The sequence below is a fragment of the Onychostoma macrolepis genome, chromosome 22 (assembly GCF_012432095.1).
Source record: "Onychostoma macrolepis isolate SWU-2019 chromosome 22, ASM1243209v1, whole genome shotgun sequence".
NCBI classification, from domain to species: domain Eukaryota; kingdom Metazoa; phylum Chordata; class Actinopteri; order Cypriniformes; family Cyprinidae; genus Onychostoma; species Onychostoma macrolepis.
The window spans coordinates 15312240-15324813 of record NC_081176.1 but is presented as its reverse complement, the minus strand read 5'-3'; the positions used below and the strand labels follow the sequence as shown (position 1 = coordinate 15324813).

Below are 12574 nucleotides of genomic sequence, written 5' to 3'. Positions count from 1 at the left end.
AATAATATTTCAATTATTTATTTGCATTATAAAATTACAAATTATTATTATATAATATTATTGTATATTATATAAAATTATTTTTATTATTGTTACCAAATAAAAATGATCAACCATAATAATAATAATAATAATAATAATAATAATAATAATATGCTATAATATTGATATAAAATATAATATTATACTATATCTTAAACTATATCATACTAATGTTGGTGTTAATAATAATAATAATAATAATAATAATAAGGAGAAGAAGAATTTAAAATATTGATATTATACTATAAAATAATAGTTGTAATATTGCTGTTCATATTAACAAAATAACTAACAAACAAAAATTCTTCTTTTCTGTTGATGTAAGCAAGAACACCTCTTAATCGTAGTACATAATCTTATTAGAAGTCATGAAATACAGATTTCTGCAGGGATATTTTGTCTCAAACTGACCGATTCAGATAATCAAAATCATATTGGAGACATTCTGTTAACAGATTTGCGTGACTGGAGCCAAAAGACCCCAGGAAGCTTAAAACACACAAACAAAAAGTGGATTTTTTTAGCTCTCAGAGTGAACTTGTTTCAGTTGACCAGAAGTGCAAAAGCAGACAGGAACAGTCCAAGAGGACTCTGGGGGAAAACCACGAGATGAAGAGGATAAAATGAAGCTTTTTCTTTACAAACACTCAAAGAACACAGACACCCACTTCCCGTCAGAGGATGCAAACAGAAATAAAACCAGTCGACATTGTGTGTGTGTGTGTGTGTATACAAGGTCTCAAGAACAAGATGAGAGTGAAAACTCAATCATACCAACAAAATACATATAAACCATAATCATCAAAATAAATGAATAAAACATTAACAAAATAAATTGTGTATTTTTCTAATATATTCTAATATATGTGTATGTGTGTATGTATATATCACTTTAATGTTACAAATGTATATGTAAAAGTAAGAAAATAAACTTGATAACTTGACTAATTGTGTATGTATGTGTATGTATGTTTGTAATTAAATTTAATAAAAACTAAATTGATATATTCTATACTGACTATACATTATTTAATAATTAAACATCAAAAATAGTTTATATTTTATTTTTTTTTACGTTTGTGTGTGTAAGTGTGTATAGATTTTGATAATTGATTACACACACACACACACACACACACACAAATAATATAGAATAGCATTTAAAAATAAATAAATGTAGTATTTAAAAAATAAACAAATGAAATGAATAAAATAAATAATTACAATCAAAATAATAAACGGATATTTGAAAAAATATTATTCAAAAGATTAAAAATACAGAAATTTAGGAATATTCTAAGTCAACAAACTACTATTACTAATTAATAACAAATTTTATATTTCAAAAATAAATAAATGACAAATGATCACAGTCTTAATTAAGTGAAAAATCTCTATTTTTAAATACCTTTTTTATTATAATATTTAGTCTGGATTCACCTTGTATTTTAGATTCACGTCTGTGAGTTATCTCAGTTAGGTCAGAACACACACACTATCAAACAGAATATCAATGATCTCCTTGTTTAATCATCAATTAGTTCCTTGTTTTATTGACTAAGACACGCGCAGTGATAAGATTATGGGAGATATGAGCTGGAAATACCAACACAGCATGCAAACAATGCAGCTACAAAGCAGAAAAATGTGAATAGTTTGAGTGATTAGTGTAACTTAAAGCATTCTCGAGCATATATCAGGCTTTAATATATATGTTTGTGTGTGTGTGTGTGTGTGTGTGTGTAAGAAAGTAAAACCAATCACAGAAAAGCATCTATGTTTGAGACAGAAAATAAACACAGAGATGCATTGCATGTGAACTTGTAGTGCTAATAATGCGATGAATGTATGTGTGTGCATTCATGCAGCCAAGACTTTATTTGCATTTCAAAAGCCTATACACATATCCTCTGATCTCTAGACGACACACACACACACACACACACACACACACACACACACTGATTCAGGGTCTATGTTCAAGTTTGTTTCCATGGAAACCAGTTCTTGAGAGGCTGTGCAATAGCAGGAACCTTTCTCTCTCTCTTTATCGCTGGTTGAAGGACGGCATCAGTAAAATTGCATGAGGTTAAATGAGAATGCACTGTCGCTGTAATTGCATCCATCTTTCACAACCTCTTTCTGACCCTGAGAATTAAACTGGATTTTTTTGCTACTGTACCTTTAAGAGACGTAAACAAGCTTGTTACGATTAGCTAACCTCTGTGCACTGGCAAAATTTGCGTGTTTTACGTCTTTTCATCCCACGGTGTGTGTAACAAATGCACAAACTTTCCTTGAGGTTAATTGCAAATGCAGTGTCACTGTGAATCCATCCGTCTTTCGCAACCCTTATGCTGAACCTCAGAATTAAATGGGCTGTTTTTGTTACTGTATGTTTAGATTATGCAAATGAGCTCCATTGCGATTAGCTATCCTCCGCGAACTAGCAAACTCCACGCACATACTTTTGTTTCATGTCCAACCGTGCAAGAAAAAAAAAAATACTGTTTTCTATAAAATTACTCTCTCATCCTGCGATGTATATATAAAAAAACATCCCTTGAGGATACTATGAATTTTCCATAATATGGCTCTTCTATTCCACGTTGTGCGTCACAAATGCACAAAGTTTCCCTGAGATTAACTACGATGTTTGTTACTATAAATGCATCTATATTTCACAACCTTTTTCTGAACCTTAGAACTAAACTGGCTGTTTTTGTTACTGTACCTTTAAGATACATAAATGAGCTCCTTTGCAATTAGCCGACCTCTAATGATTAGCCAACAAACTTTCGGATCTGAGCAAGAAAAAAAAATCCCATTATCCTTAACATGACTCTGTTCATCCTCTGTTGTAAAAATTTTTCGCAACTCTTTTGAACCTAAGAACAAAATGGTGTTGTTGTTTTGGTTTTTTTTGCCTTTACTATTCCTTTTTGTAAATGAGCTCTGTACATACAGAAGAATAAAACGCTGTACACCAAAAATGTACAAAAGCTTCTTAAAATTACCATCAAAACATCCATTATCTGACATCCCGTGTTGTACGTAGAAATCGCGAAAAATTTCAGATTTCTGCAAAAAGTTGCCAATTTAAACGCATCTATTTTTCGCAACCCTTTTGCTGAACCTTAGAATGAAATGGGCTGTACTGTACCTTTAAGATACGTACATGAGCTCTGTTGTGATTAGCTAAGAACTGTGTACTGCAACTTCACATGGAAATTGTCATTTCATGTCAAAAAGAGCAAGAAAAAAATAATATTCATCCCACGTTATTTGCCACAAACACACAAGCGTATTGTCGCAACATCTTGGGAACCTTAAAATTAAAAGGCCAGATTTTATTACTGTACCTATTGTAAGATACGTAAATGAGCTCTTTTGCGATTAGCTAACCTTTTTTTCATACTGGTGCACTTCACGTTAAAACTTTTGTTTCATGTCTTCGAGTGCAGGAAATATCTTGTTATTCATAATATGACTGTTCATCCCACATTGTTTGCCAAAAACACGCAAACTTTCCCTGAAGGACATCAGAGAAACAGATTGAGAATAAGGTCCCTTCTGGGAAAAAACGTGTGGGATTAGATGTTCTGGATAGTGTGCGAGTACATTAGGACTAGTTTTTCATCTGCGTCTCTCATCACTCGGGGCGTTACGGATCCAGATGGGCAGCGAAACGTTCTCTGTAGGAACATCTAAACGGCAGAACCGGCCGTGACCTTGTGGTGGGGAAAGATGAAGTCATCGCAGTCGAATTGAAAACACTTTTGTTGGCGCTCAAAGTCGGAAAACGTGGCGAAAAAATCTAGCATATAAACACAACATGGTTTCACATGTAAACATCCAAAAAAAAAAAAGTTGGAAGCGACTGATTTCGAGCAGAACTCACTTTCCAGAAGTTGTCCACCTTGCCATAAACCAGCGACTGGTTTTGCCGCTTGATGTCGTCGATGTGCTTGACGTCACTGGCGTTCAGGTGCTGCTCCACCACGAAGCCCAGGAAGCTGTTATCTGGAGTGTGAGCTGCGGGGTAAACACAACAACCAATCAGACGACCCAATCAACACGAACATGAGAAGTTAATGTGGGTTATATTACTAAAACGTGGTTTTTACCAATATATGAGAAGCAATTTAAAGAGAGCAATATGTGAAAGAAAAAAACATGAATTATAATACATACTTTGCATACTTTATATGCATTTATTTATTTACTTTCAATAAGCAGGATAATGTACTGTATAACTAGGGGTAATAACAAGAAGCAAGAACAAACTGTTTGTTAATATGAATGCGAATGTATTAAAATAGCAAAATATTTAAAATCACATACACCAAGGCAAAAGTCAATTATATAACGTTAGTTTAAAAAGTTTTTAAAATAAATGTCAGGCTGGGGCAAGATGTCACATGTTTTAAAAGTTACACATTTATATTTTATCTGTACATTACTCTTTACTATTTTGGCTGTTTGAGTAATTAAATTTCATATACTTTCATTAAGTTTTTCATTTTTAATTAAAAGATTGAATAAAAATGTCAGGATGTGGCAAGATGTGATGTTTTAAAGTTAAACATTTATAAAATGTATTAAATTACAAAATGTGTTGGATAAATAAAACAAACAAATTTATTTTGATAATATAAATTTTATTAAAAAAATTAAAAAAACGATTTAAAAAAAGCCTCGTTCAGACTGTCCGCCCAAATCCGATTTTTGTGCAAATCCGATTGAAATCCGCTCATATGTAAATAGTCTGAACGGCAACGAACTACATGAAATCTGATTTGTGCAAATCCGTTTCGAGCTACATTCGTATGTGGTTTGGAATCCTATTCAAATTGCATTTCTGGAAATCCGTTTCAGTCTGACCGGTCAGACCGGATTTAGCGTAGCTTTTTCACGTCCTCACGCCACGTAAAACGTAAACACGTCAGACGTTTCTGCAGAAAACAAGCTGAACATCTTTGCAGAAACAAGCTTGTGTCGTTGTGAAGTGCAAGTCAAGCGGAAAAAAACAATATACTGCTAGTACACGTAGCTCTTTGTGTTTTGAAAGTAGCGGAGCCATAAAAAACAAACAAAAAAACAAACAAAAAGTAGCGGAGACGGCAGCACAGAATAAAGTCGCACATTCAAGCTTCCTGCGTTTCTGCCGCTGCCTCACAAGACGAAATATAATAATACAGCACAACCGCCATGGTAAGACAACATCTGTATTGCAAACAATATCGCTATTACTGTTGTTTTTAGTGTAGGCATTAACAACGCAATGGCATTACCTTAGAAATCAATGCACATTCAGTAAAAACGAAAGAGCGCTTAAGGACACACAAACCGGATATGAACAGTTGCGATACACTGTGTGGACAGTCAGTTATTCAAATCAGATCCAGATATGTACAAAATCGGATTTGGGCTGACAGTCTGAATGAGGTTTAAATGTTACACATTTATAAAATGTATTCAATTTGTTGGCCAAAAAAGGTTCTTTAAAAAGTTATGTTAAAAAAATACATATTTTTGTACAAATTGGCAGTTTCCATAATTCCTTAAGTTTTATAATTGTATTAAATTATTATAATTATTAAATTACAAAATTTGTTGGCCCAAAAAAAAAGTTTTTTTTTTTTTTTTTAATATACAAAAATATTATATACTTATATACTGTATATTTTGACAAACTACCCCATATAATGTAACAACATTCTCCTTTTTGTAGATAAAAAATAATTAAGCCATATTTCTATAAAGAAACTGATATAACACATTATTAACCAAACGAAAAAACACAAAAACAAATAATGCAATAATGAAAGATTTTTAGAAGATGAATAAATTCTAAATATAATTGTTTCTTAAAAACAGGAATCTGATCTAGCATGGCACATAAGGACCGGAGCGCCTGAGGGAAGATGTTCAGATTAATTGTGTACGAGAAAGATCCGTGTGGGTGTCCACGTTGCCAAGCGAGGAGCTGTTACCATGACAACGGTAGTCCAAGAGGTCGCCAGGGTAACAAGGCTTGGCAGAGATGCACCTGAATGCCATCTGTCCAAAAAATTCAATCCTGAGATTAAGATTTCTTATTTACACACACACCTCAAATGTGTGTGTGTGTGTACAGTCTGTGGTTATTGCCTGCGGGAGCAGCTGGAGCGTGTTGTCACGGTTACCCATCAATTCCAATGAGAGTGCAGGATGAAATTCAGAACCCAGGCGGCCCATAATGCAATTTGCACAATTTTGCAGAAACCATAAATGGCATTTAAATGGAGGACCTCTTGCTCTCTCTCTCTATAGATACTGTAAGTAGTGCAAATATGCTTCTACGAGAACACACACACTCACACGGTGTGAATGAAAACATGACATTCTTTTAATGCCTGAATTCCAAATGATTCCACACGATTTTCTAACGTCTCTTTTTGAAGTTGTTGCACTGAAAAAGAGGAAGGTTTGTGACTGATTTGCAAAAGATGAGTCTAGACCTCACAAACACACCCGTCGCCTTTCAGAAGAGCGTTTCGCAACATGACGCAGCAACTACATGCAGGAATGCTGAGGAGACACATTACACAGTTTGCAGGTGGCGTCACCGAGATGTTGTCAGTTATTAGCAGGAATGTGGGAGTTTGTGTGTGTGAGACGGAGTTCTTATTAAATCCAGGAGTGGAAAAGAATGAAAACTCAGCATATTACACACACACACACACACACACACACACACACACACTGCACTTTTATTGTCACTTTCATCTGTGATAGACATCTTATCCTTTGAGTTTCACACACACGAATGTGCTTTGTTTAAGTGCGGATTAAATAACCCTTCCCTATTAAAATAAAATAAATAAATAAATAAAACTAACTAACTAAATATATATTTATAAATCTCGATTATAAATCAGGATTTTTGTGCAGATTAACATCTTGGAAGGGAGAGCTGGTTACGTAGTCTTAATGGGTCGCGTTTCAATCACTGTTTCATATTTATTCCGTTGTCTGACAACAGAAACAGTAAAATATATCAATGAAAACCGTTTTATTGAGAATTTAGCAGCATCAAAATACAGTATGTGGGCACCAGTGGCGTAGCAAGTCAGCCCCGGGCCCATATGCAAAAAAATTTAATTTGTAATTTAAGGTACAATTAAAACAAATAAAAATGTGCGATTAAGTTGCGATTAATCACGAGTTAACTCATGACAATCATGTGATTAATCGAGATTAAATATTTTAAATCGAATGACAGCCCTAGTATTTATTTATAATATCTTACATTTATTATACTATAATTACACTATTATTTATATTATTTGGCATATAAAATTATATTTTCTCTTATTATGTATTTTTTTATCCATAATAATAAATATATGTAAATAATAAATCTGTAATGAAGTGAAAAAGAAAGTAATTTTCAAGACTATATATTTCAACAGAAAATATATTTTGTGCATATGTAAACAATGTAAACCATACATCATTTAATAAATAATAATTATATATAAATATAAATAAACACACACACACGTGTGTGTGTGTGTGTGTATGTATTTATATATGTATGTGCATATATAGGAATAATAAATAAAATTACATATGTATTAAAATAATTATATACATATTTATTTATAATTAGAATTATTATTCATGTTTATTACATTTATTTATTACATTATCATTTATTGTATTTTTATCCATATCCACACATCAGTTATCATTTCCCCATTTGGCATTTGGCAAACTCTGTCCTTGTAATTAATAATTCAACAGCATAACCAGATGCCTGCGAAAAAACAGACTGTGCCAGAAGCTCTTAATTACAGGAGCGCTAAAGGAGAAGTGTTTTTAAGCGAGCGTTATGAAATGTGACACAGAGTGACCCTTCCACTGACTCTGACTTTAATTATTCATACCTTATGCATAAACACATGAATATTTATACACATTTTACACATATTCCTCTCAGCAGCCAGGGGCGTTTAACTTTAGTTTATGAAAGCTATCTGAAAAAAAAAAAAAACCTAGATGAAAGCAACTTTTCTCTGTTCGCGTGTGGCGTATGCAAGGAAGTGCCATGCAAACGACAGGAAGCAAAAGTGTGTACCAAATCGTCAGCCAAATCTTGTGTTTACGAGTGTGTGAACGCATGCAAGACTCTTTCAGTCGCGGTTTCACCCAAGAAAACTTTCCGGCAAACCCAAAGTGGCCACAATGACGTCGTCTTTGCCCAGCAAACCTCGAAAAGCGAAACAAAAGAAATCAAATAGAAACTGACTATGATGTCGTACTGAAAGAGAGGGACTTCATGCCTCGGTCTTGCGGCGTGCCGGCGTTTCGCACATCTGATACATGTGGGAAGCGTTATGAACAATAGCGGCTTAGGGATGGGCGGCACGGAGGACGTTTAGCCATAAAGGAAACGGGGGCACGTCATTCTGGCCTGTCATACACACAGTATATGACTCCCACAGAGATGTTTATCAGTGTGCAATCAGATACCGCAGTGCATTGTGGGACGGCAGGATAAAGGGCTTTGATTGGCAGTGTTAAGAATGGAGGGAATACACCCACACATGCGCTCGCATCTGATGCAATCGGGTCGTAATATCTGAAGTGCATGGCTGGATTTGGCGAGTGTGTTGACAGATGGACAGGTAGGTTTGTGTTGGTCTGCTGTCAGAGCTCATGTTCTCACAGACGCCTGCGGACACACGGAGAGGTCAGTTACACACACCTGCCAAGGGTCTGACTTCTCCACATCAAGCTCCAGGAGACCAGATACACAACACCATGCACACGGCACACACGGCACACGTACACACACACACACACGAATTATGGTAATGAAAATATGGTGAAAATGATATACTAAATTGTGAAGTATTTATACATCACGTTGTAGTGTCTTCAATTTAGTGTCTTCAATTTCTCTCTCTCTCTCTCTATATATAAAGTTTAATTATTATTATTATCATTACTATTATCATTATTATTTCAATATTTTTTAAGAATTATTAGAAAATTAATTAGAAAAATGAGAATGACAATATGGAGTGGAAATGAAAACTACATATTTGCATACATTCATCTTTTGCATTTTGACTTTTTTCCATTTTTTATTTTCTGAATTTTTAAAAAAAATATTAAAACAACACTCAAAAGTAAAACATTACCTTCAAAACACATGAACAATTCTCATTAATTATGTTAATGAGAATATGGTAGAAAATTGTGCAAATATGTCAGAAAAATAAGTCATGAAGTAGCAAAAACAGTAATAACATTAATAATAATAATAATAATAATAATCTGAATTTGGCCATTTTTTCATGACAATTTATGAGTTTAAAAACATTTTTGTTGTTTAAAAAAAATACTGAAATGTGAAATAAATAAATAAATATAATACTATACTATCATACAATATTTCTCTTAGTTTCTTTTTAAATTTAAATTATTATTTATTTATTATAATATTACTTGACGAGTTTTACTTTCAAATTTTTTGTAATTAAAACAATGACCGAAATGTAAATAAAGTACAATGAAAAATATTATAATACAATATTTTTATCTTTTCTTTTCTTTTCTTCTCTTTTTTTTATTTTGTGGTAAAATAATATTGATAATATGACTTGTTATTCTTGAGGAGTTTGGTGAGATTGAGCCGTTAGTTTAGCATCGCTACTCTCCAGAAAAAGTTTGACCCACACCTCAGTGAAAGCAATCTCTGCTCTCAAACAGGCTTAATCAGAAATAAGAGCAGTTCTGCTTGGAAAGCCGCATGCTTTATGAGAATGTCAAAGTCTGTTGGTAAACAAAAGAGCTATTCAGAGCCCGAGCCGATCGGAGACACCACCCAAACCCCTGGAACCCAGACGCGGCCCGGATAAAGTTTCCATGTCCAAAGGGTAAAACGGGAAAGGCTAAACACACACACATACAAAAAGCCTCTCTCATGCAGACTTACGAAACATGGTGTTGAACTGCTGGGGGTTCAGGTTCCACTTGCCCCACGGAGTTTTGTGACCTTTCGACTGGGCGTAGTGGGCGTGGTTAAACTCCGGCTCCGTCCCGAACGAGTCTAGGACCCTCAGCATGCACCTAAAACACACGTTCAGAGCTGGAGTGTGGGCAAAGAACAGCAGTGTGCAAACCATCTACAAAGTGCTGATGTCTGTACATTAAAAAAATGCTTATAATAATAAAATATATAAGAAAAATAACAATTTACACATTAACATAATTATCATTAATATTAAGTCATAAAGTAACAATAAGAATAATAATCTGAATTTAGTTTTTTCATGACAAGTAAAAAAATTAATGAAAAACCTGACTTTGAGGAAAATGGTTTTCATTTTTTCTGTTAGTTAAAAAAAATGACAAACTATAGTACAATCTTTTTCTTATTTTAATTATATGATTTAAGATTTACTTTTGAATCTTTTGTAATTAAAACAATGAAATAAAATTAAGTACAATAATACAATATTTTTTAAATACTGTAATTTTATTATTATAAATTTATATATCTATTTATTTTTTTAAGATCTATTTTTGGTGTTTTTGCCTTTATGATGATATGACAGTGGAGAGCAAACAGGAAGTGAAGTGGGAGAGGGAGGGAGAGAGAGGGGGGATACACGAGCTGGGATTCGAACTTGGGACAACGACGTTATAAATCGGTGCATTTGCCCACTAGGCTATCGGCTTAAAAGACCTTCTTCATAAATTTCTTTTTGGCAAACTTTAACAAATCTGTACATAAATTTGGCATCAAAAATAAGAAAAATTATTTAGATTTCTTTATTAAAATTATTGAATAAAATTATTCACATTTTCCAGAAAATAAGTAAATTCATTTATTTATTGTCTGGAGAATTACTATAGTAAACTAAGGCAGTTTCTACCACTAGAGGAAGTTATCTATCAGCAAACGATTATAATCAGGTAACAGCTAATGGTCCTATCAGGTCAGACGACCCTGATTACTCGATAAGCCCAATCCTGGCTGTAATAAGAGCTCGGATTCACACCGGCGCAGTGTGGATGGGATCGACCCAGAGGAGAATCTGTCTCAGTGTCTGAAGGCAGAGATAAAATCAGGAGATCAGGTTCAGTCTCATTTCAAACGGCCTACGCGGTCAATAACGCCCGAGTGTCGCGTTTCTCAACAGAGCTGAAGAAACTGTGTCAGAGGAAAATACTTCATGCTAAAGCAAAAATGTGATGTGAACTCACTGATAATGGACCCAGGACGGGCCCAGAGTCTTCTTGAACTGAGCCAGACCCACGATGTCTATGTAGATGAGCTCCACAATTTTATCACCCTTTGTAGGACAGCTGGACTTGTTGCCCATGACCTTCTTCATGATCCTGGAGACACAGAATTGAATTGAAAGGCACTGAATGGACCTGACTGAAGAATTGAGGACAGAGAAGGAGCTGGAGACTCACTCCTTGAGCTCGGCGAGAGACGCAGAGATGCGAATGTCGTGTCCGAGAAGATACAGCGTGGTGATCAGGTCACTCCACTGAACCAGCTCGCCCAGAGGACCGCCGCTGAACGCGTTCTCCGCTATCTTAAAACCAGACTCCTTCGTCAGGAGACCCAGGTGCACCAGGATCTAAGAGAAAAACAAACCAGAAAAAAAATAAATAAATACATACTATTTTACACATTTTACGTAAAACAATTTTAACAAAAAATTATTTTAATATAAAAAATATATGTTAATAAATAACATTTAAATGAACTTTAATAAAAAAAAATACAGTACATTAAAAACTAACTATTAATAATAATTATTATTTTTCATATAGTGCTGTCAAATGATTAAATCGCATCCAAAATAATTGTTTACATAATATGTGTGTGTACTGTGTATATTTATTATGTATATATAAATACACACAAATGCACGTATATATTTAATTATATTAATATAAATATATACATGTAATTACATGTAAATATTTTCAAAATATATACTGTATAAATGTGTATTTTTAATCTAAAAAAAATATACACAGTACACACACAAATATATTATGTAAACAAAAACCTTTATTTTGGATGCGATTAATCGCGATTAATTGTTTGACATCACTAAAATCATTACATGAATTAACTATATTTTATTTTATTGCATAATATTTATTTTCTTTAACAATAATGAAGCTAAATTTAACATATCAAATTGGCAGTCCTAATTAAAAATGATCAAAATATGATTCCATACTTCAATAAAAGCAGAGTATTGAAATATTATGGTTAACTTTTAAAACTTATAAAAAATAAAAAATAAATAAAACTAATATTTACATTTTAACTTTACTTAAAAAACGTTTGATTATTACATAAAAAGAATAAATAATATACACAAATATATAAAATATATAAAAACAGTGACTGTATTTTTCTAGTAATTAAACAATATGCTTATTAATCACTAAATTACAAATCAATATTTTTATAATCTAATAATAACAAAATTATATATATTTT

At 33.2% G+C, this 12574-nt stretch overlaps 1 protein-coding gene across 1 annotated transcript in view; it reads right to left on the bottom strand.

Annotated features, from left to right (window-relative positions):
• mgat5 (alpha-1,6-mannosylglycoprotein 6-beta-N-acetylglucosaminyltransferase) overlaps window positions 1-12574 on the bottom strand; it is a 76850-nt gene that overhangs the window by 11417 nt on the left and 52859 nt on the right. The window contains exons 8-11 of the mRNA XM_058760511.1: window positions 11524-11693; window positions 11308-11442; window positions 10034-10167; window positions 3944-4077 (exon numbers count right to left, since the gene is read on the bottom strand). Of these exons, the coding sequence (XP_058616494.1) occupies window positions 3944-4077; window positions 10034-10167; window positions 11308-11442; window positions 11524-11693 (573 nt within the window). The remainder of the gene's footprint in view (window positions 1-3943; window positions 4078-10033; window positions 10168-11307; window positions 11443-11523; window positions 11694-12574) is intronic.